Consider the following 16,140-nt stretch of genomic DNA (forward strand, 5'->3'; position numbering starts at 1 on the left):
AGAACATTATAGCGACACACACTCAGCCCATGCTGATTTATTTCTCTCTGACTTTCACCATTGCTAATATCACCTCTTGGTTTTAGCCTGGAATAACTATCTCTGGTCATACACTGATTTCCTGCTTCACATTCCTTTTCTTTTCCATGTATATCCATTGAGCTGTACAATTCTAAGGAATTTATTAGAGGAAAGTGTAGCCCCCAAAGTAGCATTACCACCCTGGATAATGGGAGAAAAATAATAATTAATAAAAAAAAGTGTTCAGCTATTATACTAGCTGTTAAATATTGTCCTGTGCATCTGAAAGGAAAATTGAATATAAAATACTGCATATTTGCCCTACACACACATACTTCAAATGCAGACTTATACAGGCTCCTCTGTCCATTCATTAATGTCCGCCTTGGAAATTTCATTCACGCCATCCTAGAGGCAATCTCATTTGGAGGGCATCGCAGAAAAGGAATCAATAATGCTATTGATATCTGTGAAATACTTCTTATTTGTTTCTTTAAAACCAATTGTGTTTTCAGAATCGTGCTAAAATATTTACAGCATCTGTCAGAGAAAACAGATGGCTATATCCGTGATTGTCTTCAGGACTACATTAAATCTTACTGCCAGTCTGCAACATGCTTGGCTGTCTAGAAAACAACAGAACTGCAGAAGCCATTCTATTAACATTGGAATGAATAAATGTCCCTGATTCTGAATTAGTTTAATTCACTTTGGAAATGGATTAGAGTTATTTGGAATAAAGCATTCTTATTCTGGAATAAGAGCATCCACACATGGAATTAATCAAGAATAGTTATTCTGCTTTACATTTGCATGCTAATTTAATCTGGATTAATTTTGATGTGTAGACAAATCCTAGGAATGCCCTTTCTTGTATAGTAAACAAAAAGAGGAAAATTATAAACAAACTGTAGCAATGTCTTCCATAACAAGTGTTTATTTGAGCAGCTGGAATAACACAAAGGATGCATTCTCAATCAAGACAAGTAAGACTTTCTAAGGTTTCTAGAAATGAGGGAGTAGGTGCTGTGTTGATTGGTAATGGACTCAAGACCTTTAAGCACTTGATTACTATTTTGAACTTAGCTCAAATCACTAATGATTGAGAGCTGTTTTCATCTGACAGGTTGGTGGCTTCAGTCCAGGTCCTATTGGATGGGCCTCATAACACTGGACAGTAATAGGCCTGCCTCTTTGTTGCCAGTATTAGAAGAGAGAGAGAGACAGAGAGAGAGAGAGAGAGGAGTGGATGGGCATAAAAAATCAATTACTCTTTCATCTCCCAAAGGAGCTTTTTCCAGGGTACAGTTAATACACATTTGCAAGAAGTAGTGCAGGGAATCTTGCATTAGCATTGACTCTGTGTGAGCTGTATCCTTTCGGTGGCTAATGGAAAGGGAAAGTTTAATCAGCACTAGAAGTTTCATCCCAGAATATCCCTGGCAGGCGTTGTTGCTCAGAGATGTACTTCTGAGTCATAATTTCCTTCCAAAGGGTAATCATTTACTTCTGGCAAGTTAGTAGGGAGAATAGAGCAAGATTCCATGTTTTCTCTTTTCACCTTCTCTGGATAAGGAGTAAAGGGTATGCATCCCTGTTTGCTTCTGCACTTGTAGACCCAAAGTCCTGGTAGTTCACATTGGTGGCTAACCAGGATCTTATTACCTGGTGTGGAGTCCAGCTCAGAATCTAGCACCAAATACATAATCCTCTTTAAAAACAAATGTGCTGAAAAGATATTGTGGATTAACAGCATGGAAAAAGGATCTAGGTGGGAAGAGAATGGTATATACAAACGGCCTTTGGTAAAACAAATCTACCCCAGTGTTATTTTGGGGGTGGGGATTCATGAGAGGGAATATCTGTAAAGTGGAGGTATAAAAACAAAGACCGAGAACAAAACAATTGAGTCTATTGAAAACATACAGTGGTAGAATATTTGAGTTGGGATGGGATGAATGAAAGCAGCAGTTTATTCTTGTCTTACATACATGGCACAACATACAGAGCTGGCACAAAAAACTTACAAAACCTCATACACCATGCTTCCTCCCAAATAACTTCTATCAAGTTACAACAGCATAAGAAATCAGTTATTTAGTTACAACAGATCTTCAGACATGGATAGCCTCCCATTCAGATTTTTTTTCAGTAAGCTACTTAGACAAACATTATTTTGCATGTTTAATACAGTACAGTATCCTTAACAGAGTTCAAGATATTCACACTGAGTATTGAATACTTTATAAAATGGAAAAAATTCTCATTTCCAGGCAGGACTACTTTTATTCCTGCCCTGTCTGGTTTACGATGGGTCACAAGTCATTTTAACTCAACTTTCCAAGCTACTCATTGCTTTAAATTAAAAACAAAAATCCTATTTACAATTTTTCCAGTGTAATAAAAAGGTCTTTGCTTCCCACCTCCCTATCTTCCCTCCCCCGCAACAGCTGTCATTTATCTGGTAGAAATATTAACCTGTAGGCTGCTATAGAAACTTTAAAACACCCTCCTGACAACATCACATTGGATGGAAAAATGAAAGATGGCCACAGCCCATGCTTGATTTTTTTTTTTTTAAAAAAGACTTTTTTTTAAATTTTATTTTACTGAATGAAAGGCTTTATATCCACTAGGAATGTATGCTAAATCTCATCATTTGATCACATTAACAGAGATGATGCGCTACCTGTGAGCCAGATTGTAATAACTATATCCTTGTTTTAATTGTACCTTATATTACATAACAACCCATTGACTTCAGTGGAATTACTTGTGTAACATTCTTTTTTGACATTAGTAAGGATATTGCAGCCTGGCTCTATAATGCTACTATCTTTGGGCTAGATTCTATCACCTTTAATTATACTGAGTAGTGATTTACCATAAACAGTCCCATTGATGGGACGATTCATGATTCAGATACTACTGTATGGTCCTGATCCAAAGTCCACTAACTCAATGGGATCTTTTCTTTTGACTTAACTGGGCTTTGGCTCAGGCCCTGTTTGCATAAGGTTAGCAAACTTTAGCCCTGAAGTAGATAATCAATGTCTAAACAAAACAAACAAAAAGAACTTTCTATTTTTCTGTACAAACAATGAGCAATTTTTTTACACTAAGTGTTGTCATAAAAAGCATATATAAGTTGTTTTGAAAATGCATTTTTATAGAACTTTATATACATTGTGATATCAAACACGTTCTCAAAGCTGGATAAAGTACTGACACAGAACATGAAAGAACCTAAATAGAATTCTTCAGTACTATTTCTTTCTTTCTTGCATATTTAACATTCCAGCCTCCTCCACTTGTCTTTATATGGTCAAATTATGGTCCCAGTGAAGCCAACAACAAAACTCCAATGGGCTTCAAGGATTTGGCCTTCATTGAGAGTCTAATACAATATCAATTGTTAAAATGTTTTCATCATCGGACCTATTCTGCCACCCTTATTCACACTGAGTAATACCGTAATTCACAAGCAGTCTCATTCATTTCAGTGGGATTACTTGTGAAGGAAGGAGGTACTCAGTATGAGCAAAGGTATCAGAAACTGACCCTGCATTTTTAATCCTCCTTATTTCCACCACTAACAATTCTTTACAAAATATTATTCCTTACAAAGCTTGTCATTCAAAAGGAACATAGGACAAATATTTGCAGACAACACTGTATGAGAAATCAGTGTACCCAGTGTAAACATAAATAAAATTCACAGGGCTCAAATGTTTTATTTCTATACTTGTTTACTTTGTGTTACACTTAGTTCCCCAATCTGGCTTTGTGACCACAATTTAAATCACTTGATACATACATGTTGCATACTATAGTGAAATCACGTTACTTCCCTCTCCTCCTCCCTATTTTTTAATACAATCAGCCATGGACACATGAAGATGATTGAAATGAAGTGCTACTTTAAAATTGTTCATCTAATATGATTTAGCATGTGTTATAATGCTAGTTTGGGCCTTAATCCTGTAAATACCTGTTTCATTTTATACACTGTAAGTAGTCTTACTGATTTCAGTAAGACTATGCACAGTGCAGAAAGTTAAACCCACATATATGTTTTAATGGGCTGGGACTTTGATTTCTGCCATATAATACAATTTGTGTTTTATTTTTATTTTATTTTTTTTTTATTTTATTTTAGTGAAGCAAATAGAAAAAAAAGGTAGACAAGTTTATTTCAGATATTTTCAACCTTTTTTAAAATATAACAAGTGAAAGATCATTCATTGTAATATTCTTCACATTTCATTGCCTTGGTAAAAATGTTTTACCTTTGTTAGAAATGCTCAATGTGTGACCTGAGCGTGGAGTGAGGCGGGGAGAGGGGAGGAATTGCAGGTCATACTTAAAACGCAAATCCTAACACATGCACTCAGCTAGATCTGAGCCCTTTTTATAAAACTATTAGTTTTAATTTGTTCATTACTTTTAAAACATACTTATTTCATCAATTGTAATAATAATAATAACAATAACAATAAAAACCCCAAAGTAAAAGACTATACAATATTTCACACACATAACAACTATTTGCACCTGATGTGATATGCAAAGCAAGTTGTTGAAAATGTCTTGTATTTGGGTTAATCAAAGTATAAGTACCTTATACTTACGAAAATTCGTTGAATTTCCATATGAGAAGGTTTCAGATACAATGGTAAACCAACTAAAATCCTCTTCCTGCCCCTCACACAGTCCCAATTTTTAGACTTAAAAAAAAGGCTTTCCCTAGATCTAGCAATATATATTAATGAGGTTATCATCTTCTGCATGGAGTAGTAATCTACAGTTTCCAGTGATTTATTCATAACAGATAGACTGCTCTTATTGAAGTTTGCACTGCTTCACAAGTCTATTACTATGTAAACTCCAGCAGAACATGAATATCATATGAAATTATGTCAAGTTTCTATGGATTAGAAAGACCTTTGTTTAATGTGAAAATTTAGTTGCCTTCTGTTCTGATAGTTCATTCCAGTTTTAACAAAAAGGTGTCTTGTTGTTACAAGCCTGTAATTATGCATCATACAGAAAGAAAATTGCTCCTTGCCTATGGAAATATTTGTTAAGTTCCGACCCATTTCTAGGCTGCTAACCATCACACAGCATATGCCACTTGGCAATTTGTCTCCTAGGATATTCACAAATTTCCTTCCAGTGCTCTCCACTTGTTCCTTCCGCTGAAGCTCCCAGGGTTAACCGGCCAATAATCTCATTCCTGGATCCTCTATCTGAATCCAAAACCAAAAATTCAATGCTGATATCTTCAAGGCCCTCACAAGGAATGTCAAAGACAAACAATTCATTGAATACTGCATTGGGGGTACATTTCTTCACATGGGTTTTCTTTTTAGAGATTCTCTTCTTAGCATGGTAGAGGTTCACTTTGACATAAGGATCTGCAATGACAAGCAAAAGAAAACAAAACAAAACACAAGACTATTGACTGTTGTCCAACAGCAATTCATGGATCATATGAATGGTAAAATATATTCTACCAACATAATGACAACATGATGAGGGATTTCCACAAACAAATAGATGTTGAAGAAATGTCCCAATTGTAAAACTTTACCCTAAGTGACAACAGCAACTTTGTTGTCCTTTTTTTTTAAATTAAACTATGAATCTTGAAAAATTAAAGCACAACTGATAAATATTAGATCTAGGTCTTTATTAAGCATGAAGGAAAAAACTCTATTTGCCTATTGGCAGAAATTTAAAACTCTATATTTATGTTTAATATGATTTAGTTATTCACACTTATTTGTATAGCATAAGCCACATCTTAATGAGAATTGTGCAAGCAAATGCATAGGAGGAAAAAAAAACAAACCAGAAAAAATTCTTCTTTAAGGAATGGTTGAATGGATAAAATGTATTCCTAGTGTAACTCCAGTGATTTTAATTGACTTGATTAACTTGGCCCCACAAATTTTAATTTGGTTATTTTGAACCAGCAACTCCAAATGTGGAGCTGGATTTGTTGGTATGCTATATATGCCCAGGCTTAAGCAAGTTGATGACTGCCTTACATCATTGGAGCAGCATGAAGTAGCCAATTCAAAAGGTTAAATTTTGTCCATATTTTATTAGTCCTATTAATTAACCCAACATAGCTTTTTTTAAACAGCATTCAAGTTTCACTTGACTCTTGTTCCATTGAATTCATAGAAAGTTCTACCATTGATCAGAACTAAACACAAATCCCATTTAGAATTGCTGGGCTGGAGACAACAAACTGGAGTAGCTGAATGATGACAAGGTTACTCGTCCATTTGGCCTGATAATATATTTTGCAGAAATACAGAAACAAAGATCGTATTGCATAAATTCAAGTGCAGTATGACAGTGACAAAGTATGTTGAAATGTATTTCCACTTTCATACTATACTTTTATAGCTAACCAATACTTTAGGAATAAACCTCAAATAAATAAATAAATAAGTAACCGGCCTTTTGAAGCACAAACACCACTCCAGCATTCTATATATCAAAATCAATACCCATCAAAGTGCCATACAGTGCTCTTGATCTCTGGCCAAATAAACATTGCTGGTTAACATCTCCCAACCATAGATATGTCTAAAATGTCCAGTTTGCTTCTCCCATATCTATCAGCAGCCTTTTATACCACTGACCAGGAGGTTTTATTGAGATGCGGGGGCATCAAATAAGTGGTTTAGGGAGTCTCCTGAGTGGATCACTTCCTATCTTGCTGAGAAGGTAAAGGCGAGCAGTAAAAGGGAGAGGGGTGCTCTCATACAGAGAATCATCGGGGTCTATTTTGTTATGAGTGGCATCTGATTACCTGAGAGACCTCCTTTCTCCCTGACCCATACTGACACAACCGAGATCAGAAAAGGTGCTAAAGGTAGAGATCCCTTTCTGAAGCATCTTCAGCTTTGTAAGATGTGTCAGCCTTCTGAGTACACTGCAAGGCGCATCTTTTCTCTTGGGCATTCAGGACGAGTTGAAAGTTAAAGAGGATTTTATTTTATGCTCAGAAGAACAGCCCATTGCATTTTATTGTGAAATTAAATTATGTTAGAGTGCCCAGTGTTTGGATATGCCCTTACTTATGACTCTCTTAAAATAAATTGAATAAATATACCATACTGTCTGGCTGTGTTTGTGTGTATCTACCATTGGTTTCAATGGATGTTCCATAAAAAGAAACAGAAGCATAACAGAGCCACGAAAATGGATTGTAAAACCTGCTTTTCCTCAGTGCGTCCCAAGGACACTGCATTACAGTGCACAAATATCATGTTACAAGTGATTTATCTTACATTGCAAATACCATGTAATGAGCCAACTTGAGGGCTGATGTGACTTCATTGGAGCTATGTTGATTTACACCAGCTGAGGGTCTGTCTCAGTAATAACACCCTGTAGATTACTTATTTACAATAAAACTATAAATCTGCAGTATTTCCCAACAAAATATCCTGCTGATATCAGAGAAGTCCTACAGAATTAAAGGGAAAAACTCAATGACTTCATTGGGAAGAGGATTTCTTCCATATTAACTGCTAGGCCACTTAATTTCTTGGCACATATTATATAGGAACAAACTCCTAACATTTATGACTTGGAATGTAAAATATTACATGTCTCTGTGAATAAAGTAAGAGTGAATTGCAGATCATACAGCCCATGAATACATGGGTGATAGCACAGATCTTTAATCTGTAAAGGCCTAAGCTTAATATGTTTTTTACAATTCTGCCTATTCCACGTTCATAAATAAAGACATTACCTGATAATCCTGAAACATCAGCTTTGGGTAGGTGCCTGGCTTTTAAAACAACCACGGTGAGAGTGTTTGTTGTAGACTGGTAGCAAAGAGAGATCAGTAATTCTCCACGCCCAGATGACTTCTGAGGAAACAAAAAGAGAACCTTTATGAGCAAATATCTTGGTCAATATCTTGGCTGTGAATTGGAGTCATTAGTACACTTTTTGAAAATGTCATATGAGACCAGATGTTGGAACACATTGGAGGAGCTCTAAAGGAGCTATTTATTAATTATTATTATTAGGAGTAGAATTATTAGTATTATTTATTATCATAGTGCTATGCTACTTTATGTTACCCGACTTGATCCAATGTATTCTGGTAACAAAACTTTGTTAATGGCTTGTTAAGTAAACTGATTAGAAAAACAAAGTTAAAGCATATATTGTCATGGAAGTAATCTATTAGTTCACATGGACTATAGTAAGATAAAGATTTAAACTGATTTTTGAAACCCCTACATCATAGGAAATAAATCTCAGTGAAAATAAAAGAGTATAAGCAGAGGTAAAATAGAAAAGGTCTATCAAACACATGTAATTCACCAAAATCTGCAATGAAATCTTTTGACAAATATAGACGCACAATTTTATTGAAATTTTATCCCTAATACTCTCTGGAGGACTATCATTTAAATGTAAGGAAGAAGAAATCTGGGTTCTGCTGTATAATTATTTAATTTGAATTTGCAAGAATAATGGCTTTACTTCAAGTAAAGAGAAGAAAAGAAACAGGGACCTAAAAGGTTGAACTTCTCTGATATGTACAGTATCAATGAGATGATTACAGAGCTGTAGCGCTCCAGCATTAGAACTATGAAAGAATGATATTGCTGATAGGAATATTGGCTGGCAGACATTAATTCAATTTGATGTAATGCTTGATCTTTTGAAAGCAATTACATTAACATCAATACACATGCCAAATCCTCAGGAAGGGCTGGTGGGTACAATTCAGTTGTTATGGTTTTGAAATATCTTTTCATTGTGAACCTGGATAACAAACAGAGGGTGAAATTCTGGCCCCACTGAAGCCAATAGAAATTTTGACAGATTTCAATGAGGCCAGGATTTTGCCCATAGTGTCTTCCTTTTATTAGTAGAGCTGAAGCCTCTGTTATAATACTTAAGATACAGGATAATAATACAAAGGTCAAATAATGCATTTTAAATCAAATAGTGTAGTCAACAATGCAATTTTGTGAGTGGTTTCAAATAAAATAATGGATGAATATCTTTGATCTTTAAGGGCTTGGTCCATAGTTCACTGCAGTCAGCTGAAAGATTCCCATTGACTTCAGTGAGCTTTGAGTCAAGTCGTAATTGCCCATCTTCAATACAGAATGGGAAAAAGAAGCTGTGCATTCTGTTCTTGCCAGCCTGATTAATTTGGGTCAGAGCCTGCTGACCTAACATAAGTGGTCCCATTGAAGTAAATTGGACCAATTGCATAAGAAAATAGGATTTGGTCCATTAGCAATTTCTTATAACAAGCTCACTGCAGTGATCATTGATTGCACTTTATGCTTGTCTCCCCATAATGTTATCATTTAAAGCTTCTTAATGGCTGTTCTGACTAACTATTTCTCTAGTATCTAATGTACTAGTAAAATAATAGCATAATAATAAATAATAAAAGCACAGGACTTTTAAATTTATTTAAAATAGATTACCCTAACATTTCTTTTGATGATCTCCCTGTTCATTAGCATCCTTCCCTCAGACAATTCAATTCCGTCAAGTGGAATGAGGACTTCTCCAATGATGTCATCTCTGGAAAACCTGTCAAAGCTCAAGATCATAAAGTGAAGGATTAAATCTTGGACTTGGCTATAGGGGATCCCATAAAATGTAAAGGTTTCATCAAAAGCTGGATCTAAGGTTTTTCTCAGCACTCTGGTTTTCACCTTGTGCTTCTTCTCAGGTAAGATTGTCATTTTGATGTAGGGATCAGAAGTCATTGACTGTTCATCCATTGCTGGCAATCCACGTGCTTCTTTGATGTTCACCACAAATGCCTTCTTCTCAAAGTTGTACTCTAAGGAGAAAAAGAGAGTCCCTAGCTTGTCTTGTTTCTCTTCAGAAGACAGTGAAGTGTTGGACTTTAAGCTCTCGGGGGATATTGAATCTTTCTCTCTTTCTACAAAGTGCTTTGGAGTCAATTTCTCAAGATCTGGAGAGCTCTGGATTTTGGGGGTTGTTTTGGGGAAGTTGCCATTCAAATCTCTCTTTTCCAGGTCGAGGTGGAGAGAATTCTTTGGCATCATTGATTTGCTTTTTGCTTCACTTTTGTCATCTGCTCCAAATTTCTTCTTACTGTTAAGGTTCTCGGGATAAATGTCAACCCCCTTCAGCACATGGACAAATTTGTAGGGAGGGGTCTTGTTGGATTTGGAAGATTTACGCTGGCAGCAGATCCAAGCAAAGAGGGAGACTGTGAAGACAAGGCCAAAAGCACTAAAGATCCCAACCACCGTAGGAATTTCATCTGCAAATCAAATTAATAGTAACAAACATGAAAACAGCAGTGCTTAAGATAATAATGCGATATATTAGAAAAAACACTCAAAAAAGATGGCACTAGCAGCAACCTAGGCAGAGTGAAATGTTTTTTCATTATACACATTGCAAAGGATCTGTATATATTTCTCGCCACCTGCAGGTATAAATGTGTAGCCACACAACAAGAAGGACTCTTCGTGTAAGTACTTTTCCATATACAGTGTAGCCAATTATTTTAATTTATTGTTCATTTTTTGTTAACAACAGAGCGACTGGGAGGAAAACAGTAGGACAATGTAATATAATTAATAATTATTCTGAAATGGCTCCTTTCTATGTGCAGTTTCTAGGCTCACTTAGAACAACTAAATCAGTATGAACCCATGAGGCAAACACATTTTTGGTTTACTCCTGCAGCTTCTGCATTGAGTATCCAGGATTTTGTTTCTTAAACAGAATCTGAAATATGCAGTACTTATATATGCCATCTACGTTTTATATTTCTCCCTGGACTGCTCTGTGTAATGAATGAGGTAAATGTTTTGTGTTCTGATCTCAAAAGGGGTTAGAGGTATCTCATGACGATGCTGAGTTTCATAGAAGGGGATGGTATACAACACTTTCTTAAGAGGCTCTCACCTTCTTGCAGGAGTGAGTCCTTGAAACAATAATTATATCTATAAAGGCTTTCCCTGCCACCCAGACATTATGCATTCATGTTCAATTCTAAAAACAAGAAAACCCACTGTGTTGCTATCCATTAAGTATTGAACCTATCTGACTATTAACCAAAGTCATGGAGAATTTAAAAGCAATAGAAGGAGGGTTCTTGTTTATTTTACAATATTTCATTAGATCGTATATGGTGACAAAACACATTAGAGCTAGATTCCACTCCCGTGTTCATATGAATCATGCATTTGAAAATTACATTTCAAAGGGGAAAACAGTGCAAGTGCTACAATCTCACTTGGAATGTGGATAAAGTGGTCGCAGATAGTGTTATATTATTAGTGTTTCATAAGCATACAATGAAGGGCCACATGAGCACAACTAACTGGAAATCCAATTTGCCCTATAAGTAACAAATTTTAACATCCCACAATAGACCAATCATAGCTAAATCCACATCACTTGTAAGAGTGAGGGGCTAGTAAAATATTAATGTGATGACGTTTTGTATGAATAAGGGTAATTATGGTCTTTATGTAAGAGTGCTGGTTCTTTAACACATGATTAGCAGATCTTTCTGGTTGAGAAAGAGCACAGGTGTCCTACATGAATGAGTCTGTTATGTACAGTTAAAAGCTAGACACATGGAACTACTTTTCACTTACTGTCATATCTTTATTTTTGTATTGGTGTGCACTAGCACTAGAAAGAGATATTAGGAGACAAACTTCCAGCAGCTAAAGGGTTAGGCCTGGCTCTACATTTCTTCCAACAGTTGAATCATTTTTCCTTCTCCCCTTATTCTGTATCATTCATTGTAATTAAATGTAAGAACTCAATAAAATGACATATATGTTCAATAAGTGATTTTTTTTAAAGTTAAGCATGTGGCACTGAGTTTAAACAATTCCTGAGGTTTCAGAAATGGAAAATGTGTAAGATGCAATAGGAGAAAACAAGGTATGATATCATAATTATTGGCACAACTTAAACAGGTTTTAAGTATCAGTTTGCATTTTTGTAACACTTTTCATTAGATCACATTTAAACAGACTGTTTATAAAAGTGTGAATAATATTACATGTGACATCTACAGCTTCTGGTAGCATTGATAAGACAAAATTGATACTTTAAATTAATTATCATAATTAAATCAGTCATCAGGTGAGCAAGATGTCACAAATGTAGTTAGAAACACCCAGATGATGGGGGTGTGGGCAGGGAGATGAAATGGTAAAGAACATTGTTATACATTTACTTCAGTTAGATAACAGCCTGTGTTTGTTGCTATTTTCATGTGGCAAATCAATTGTCCAGCCATTCAGAAAAGCCAGATTTCTTTGAAATGTTATTTATTAATACTAGAGCAGATTCTGATCTCAGTAACATAGATGTAAATCAGGATTTACTCCACTTAAATCAAGTGAGTGATTTCAGATTTACACTCTTGCTAGAGTAAATATTTTGTAAAAGATAGTTCAGAAACATTTTTTTATAAACTCTAAGTAAATATATATATATATATATACACACACACACACACCTATTTATGTGAATGTTTCTGAAACTCCCCTTCTGTAATAAAGTTAATCCTATAATCAACAACAAAAATATTGAACTTAAAACTTTTTATTATTATCATCCTTTTATACTAACATCCACTGCACCGACATTTATCTCAGGAGTAAGATGTCCATTTAAAATAAGTGGGGATATCACACATTCACTCACCTAGCAACATCAATTACAAGAACATATATCTCTATGGATAGGATTTTATATGCTCTCCTCTTTAAGAAGACAGGAGTGAAAACTATTCCAAGAGCATTTTGAACAAGGATTTGATCTTTGGCATGGAATATACTTGAACAACTCAACTCTGGGGTATGCTATCTTTCCTCCAGATAGAGGAAATAATCGAGGCATCAGTAATACACAAAAAAGTCCTAATGCTTGCCAGTACCTGGACTGCAAAAACAAAAAAGAAAATTACACATCTATGAACTTCAAAGACATAAAAAAGATTCAAGTGCTGAAAGGATTCCTCTGAAAGAGATATAAGGCAGCTGTGGAGATAGGTTAGACAAGATTTCAAGCATACCCTTAGTCAGCTCTCCCAGCACCATGAAATGGAGCATTCACCCAAACGCCCAGCCAGCTCTCAGGCTTAAGGGTGGAAATTGCCTGGCATTATAAGTTTGGGATGGAACTTGCTTACCAAATTCTCCTCTGCTCGCTGAAATCGGAGCCATTTTTGCTGCGTGCTCTGTCCAAGGTTCTGAAAAGCACTTCCTCTCCTTAGCGCTGCTCTTAGCTTGCACAAACCCAGCGGAGCCCTATTTTTTCCAGCCTGATGAAATCACAAACATGAAAGATCGGGAAGGTTTAGGAGGAGGAGGCTGTGAAGGGGGAGGGGAGGGAGCTTTTAGACCTTCCCTCTTCACAGTGATTTCCAACCCCTTCCTGTTTTGGTTCTTCTGAGTAGCTCGGCTCCGAGACTGAAGACGTGGTTGAAACCCAAATTGACGCAATCCTGACGCTACAGGGCTGAAATCAGCACCTTCCCCCCCCACCCCTCCTCTCCTAGGGATTCAGCACACACTCATCAATTATTTTAACTGCTCTACTGCAGATTAGCTCACATTCTGAGCCTGACACAGACAGAGATGCTAATTCCTACAGCCAAACATGTCCTTGTATGATCCACAGCCCTGTTACGTTTCATTCAGTATTATTTATTAATTTGATATCCAGGTTGCAATGATGCAGTAGACGATGCAAAGTCTTAGGGTCAAACCACCCAGCTCCAATTTCAGGAATGTGTTTTCATTATATTTGATACCATGCACATAATGGATTGAAATCATTAAATGCCCCGTGTCTAGTGCCCCTTCCCCTTTGGAAGTGCAAGAACATAGTGTGCTCGTCTCCCGAGCTGCTTTCGGGTCTGGGTAAAAGCTGGATCTGCCTGTCAATTTGGAACCTAAAGCTCCCGATTATACTGTAAAAAAGTCTGATGCGAAAACACCCATAACTCCCCCTGAATCTGCAACTGTGCTGAAAAACCTGGCACTTGAATCCTGCTGGATCCAGCCAAGTTTTGGCTCCCATCCCAAATTCTGCTGCATAAATGGAGACCACATGAAGGTACTCCTGTTACAGCAACAAAATCCAGAGACAGGTGGATAGTGCTCCAGATCCCTGAATCTTGATCCCGACATTTTTTGTCCCCCACCCAGCAAGTGCTGTTGCTTAACGACAGAACAAATGTAGCTGCTTCTAACTTCAGCAGAATCAATCCATCTGAGAGGCTGCACCGAGCCAGTCTGTGGTGCTGATAATCCCAATTCCACTTCCTAAACAAAGACCATGTTTAGCTGCTTCTGCTGCACTTTAGCAATCCTGCCCCTTTCCCCCAGCCCACCTCTCCACACACACTGCAGCTGTTCCACAGAAACTCAAACCCAGGATGAGGACTGTACTGGATCTTACTACATTTTGGCCACAAACACATAAATGATACTATAAAAACAGAGGATAGTGGTGCTTCAGCCATACACCCATAAAAACCTGGACATACACAGATGCTGGTATAAGCATGTGGCAAAAACTACCATTTGACTCCTCTATTTATTTTGATACTGCAATTTGGATGTTCAAAGACAGGCAGGATCCCCGTACATCCAGCTTTTGACTTTCCCTCCCTTCTTTTTGTTAATAGCAACTTTTTTATTTTTTTTTTATTTTGGCCATCCAAAATTTAGACTTGTTCAAATGTAAGTGCATGGAAATAATTACATTTGATTTTACACTCCAGAGCAGACTCACAAGCTTCCAGCCATAATCAAAATATGCTTGATCTTTACATAAATTTAACTGGAGAACATATGGATGCTATCCCTGATCCAGTATCAATAGGGCTCCCCCTCCTCCCCCTCCTCCCCGATGAAATCTGGAAGAATCTCTGTTGATATACACAGGGATTACCAAGCACATTGAACTGCCAATTTCTGACTGTCAAAGGTTTCCTTCCCTTCTGGTTTCTTAAAATCCATGGAACACAGGGAGGCACCATGTAAAAGGCTGTTACACAGTTTTCAAGTTTTATAGTGGCTGGAGACCACTTTCTTTCAGCGCTGATTCTCTTTTCCAGAATGGGAACTATGTTAAAATGGGAGTGGAGGGGAAGCACGTTGTTTTTTTTGCAAAGTACAAGATAGTTCAGCCATTTTCCTCCCAGTCCCCTCGCTTTTTAAATTAACAAAAATTTGTCCTTGTTATGGATTATCAATATTATTATTTGATATTAATATTCTGGGAATGCCTAGAGACCAATCAGGGTGAGGCCCCATTGGCCTAAACACTAAACAAAAATATAGTAAATTACAGTCTCTACTCTTACTTTTATCTCAGGTTTGTACATATATGGCTCATTCAAACATTACAGAAGTTGTTTCTTTTACTGCCCTGGCTTCCATCCTTTAGGAATTGCTAGTTTTCAAGGAGATTATGATAATTCGATAGACTGCTATTTTACATATATAGAATATCAACTCTTTATTCCCATAGTACACCACTTCTATGACATGGCAAAAAAAGCATCACTTACATCAATCACGATCCTTCTATAGTTAACTTTGTGGCTACCCTTAGTACAGAATATGTGTCACAGAAAATAGCTAAGAAGTAGGCTGAGCATTAGGATGCCTGCAAACCTTGAGACAGATGTGCTGTTTATTCCATGTTGTGCAAGCACCATCTAGTGTACACCTTAGATCCCTCAGTGCCTGAGGAATAGAACACATATACACGCTTATGAAAACATACATAGAACTACGCAGAGAGATAATCATCCTGTTATTTCCATGTTGTATATAATGCAAATAGCAGAAAAATGATCATCCCTTCTATTTGTTAACTGGCTACATTTCAGCTGAACCCCAGGCAAGCAATGGGTACTTTTTCTCTCTTTGTGGTTGCAGATTCTTAGGAATGCCTTCCAGCCCCGAGAAAACATATAGAAGGTTTCAGCAGAGTCACATTCTTAGAATAGCCTTTTGTAAAAACTAGAGCGAAAGCTCATTGCTCAGCCTACATTCCCCTCCATTAATTTGATAAGCAAGCAGA

At 36.7% G+C, this 16,140-nt stretch overlaps 1 protein-coding gene across 2 annotated transcripts; it reads right to left on the reverse strand.

The window, feature by feature from the left end:
* Window positions 1-1,976: 1,976 nt before the first annotated feature.
* On the reverse strand, window positions 1,977-13,581 carry SYT4 (synaptotagmin 4). 2 transcript variants are annotated; one of them, XM_050943626.1, is made up of 4 exons: window positions 13,232-13,581; window positions 9,513-10,273; window positions 7,802-7,922; window positions 1,977-5,438 (listed from the first exon to the last, which is right to left on the reverse strand). In XM_050943626.1, exons 1-4 carry the CDS (start codon window positions 13,263-13,265, stop codon window positions 5,131-5,133), a joined length of 1,224 nt encoding a protein of 407 aa, XP_050799583.1. In that variant the 5' UTR covers window positions 13,266-13,581; the 3' UTR covers window positions 1,977-5,130. The 2 variants fall into 2 exon arrangements, with proteins under 2 accessions (XP_050799583.1, XP_050799582.1); XM_050943625.1 differs by having other exon boundaries at window positions 9,513-10,327; window positions 13,232-13,580.
* Window positions 13,582-16,140: the final 2,559 nt, after the last annotated feature.

Source organism: Gopherus flavomarginatus, chromosome 3 (assembly GCF_025201925.1).
Source record: "Gopherus flavomarginatus isolate rGopFla2 chromosome 3, rGopFla2.mat.asm, whole genome shotgun sequence".
NCBI classification, from domain to species: domain Eukaryota; kingdom Metazoa; phylum Chordata; order Testudines; family Testudinidae; genus Gopherus; species Gopherus flavomarginatus.

What these genes read in the sequence shown, in the direction of transcription:
- SYT4 (XM_050943625.1), bottom strand. Translation starts at nt 13,265, where the DNA reads ATGGCTCCGATTTCAGCGAGCAGAGGAGAATTTG. An exon ending in AGCGAGCAGAGGAGAATTTG is followed by an intron (nt 10,328 to 13,231) that starts GTAAGCAAGTTC and finishes TTTGATTTGCAG; the next exon opens with ATGAAATTCCTACGGTGGTT. An exon ending in TGATGTTTCAGGATTATCAG is followed by an intron (nt 5,439 to 7,801) that starts GTAATGTCTTTA and finishes TTGTCATTGCAG; the next exon opens with ATCCTTATGTCAAAGTGAAC.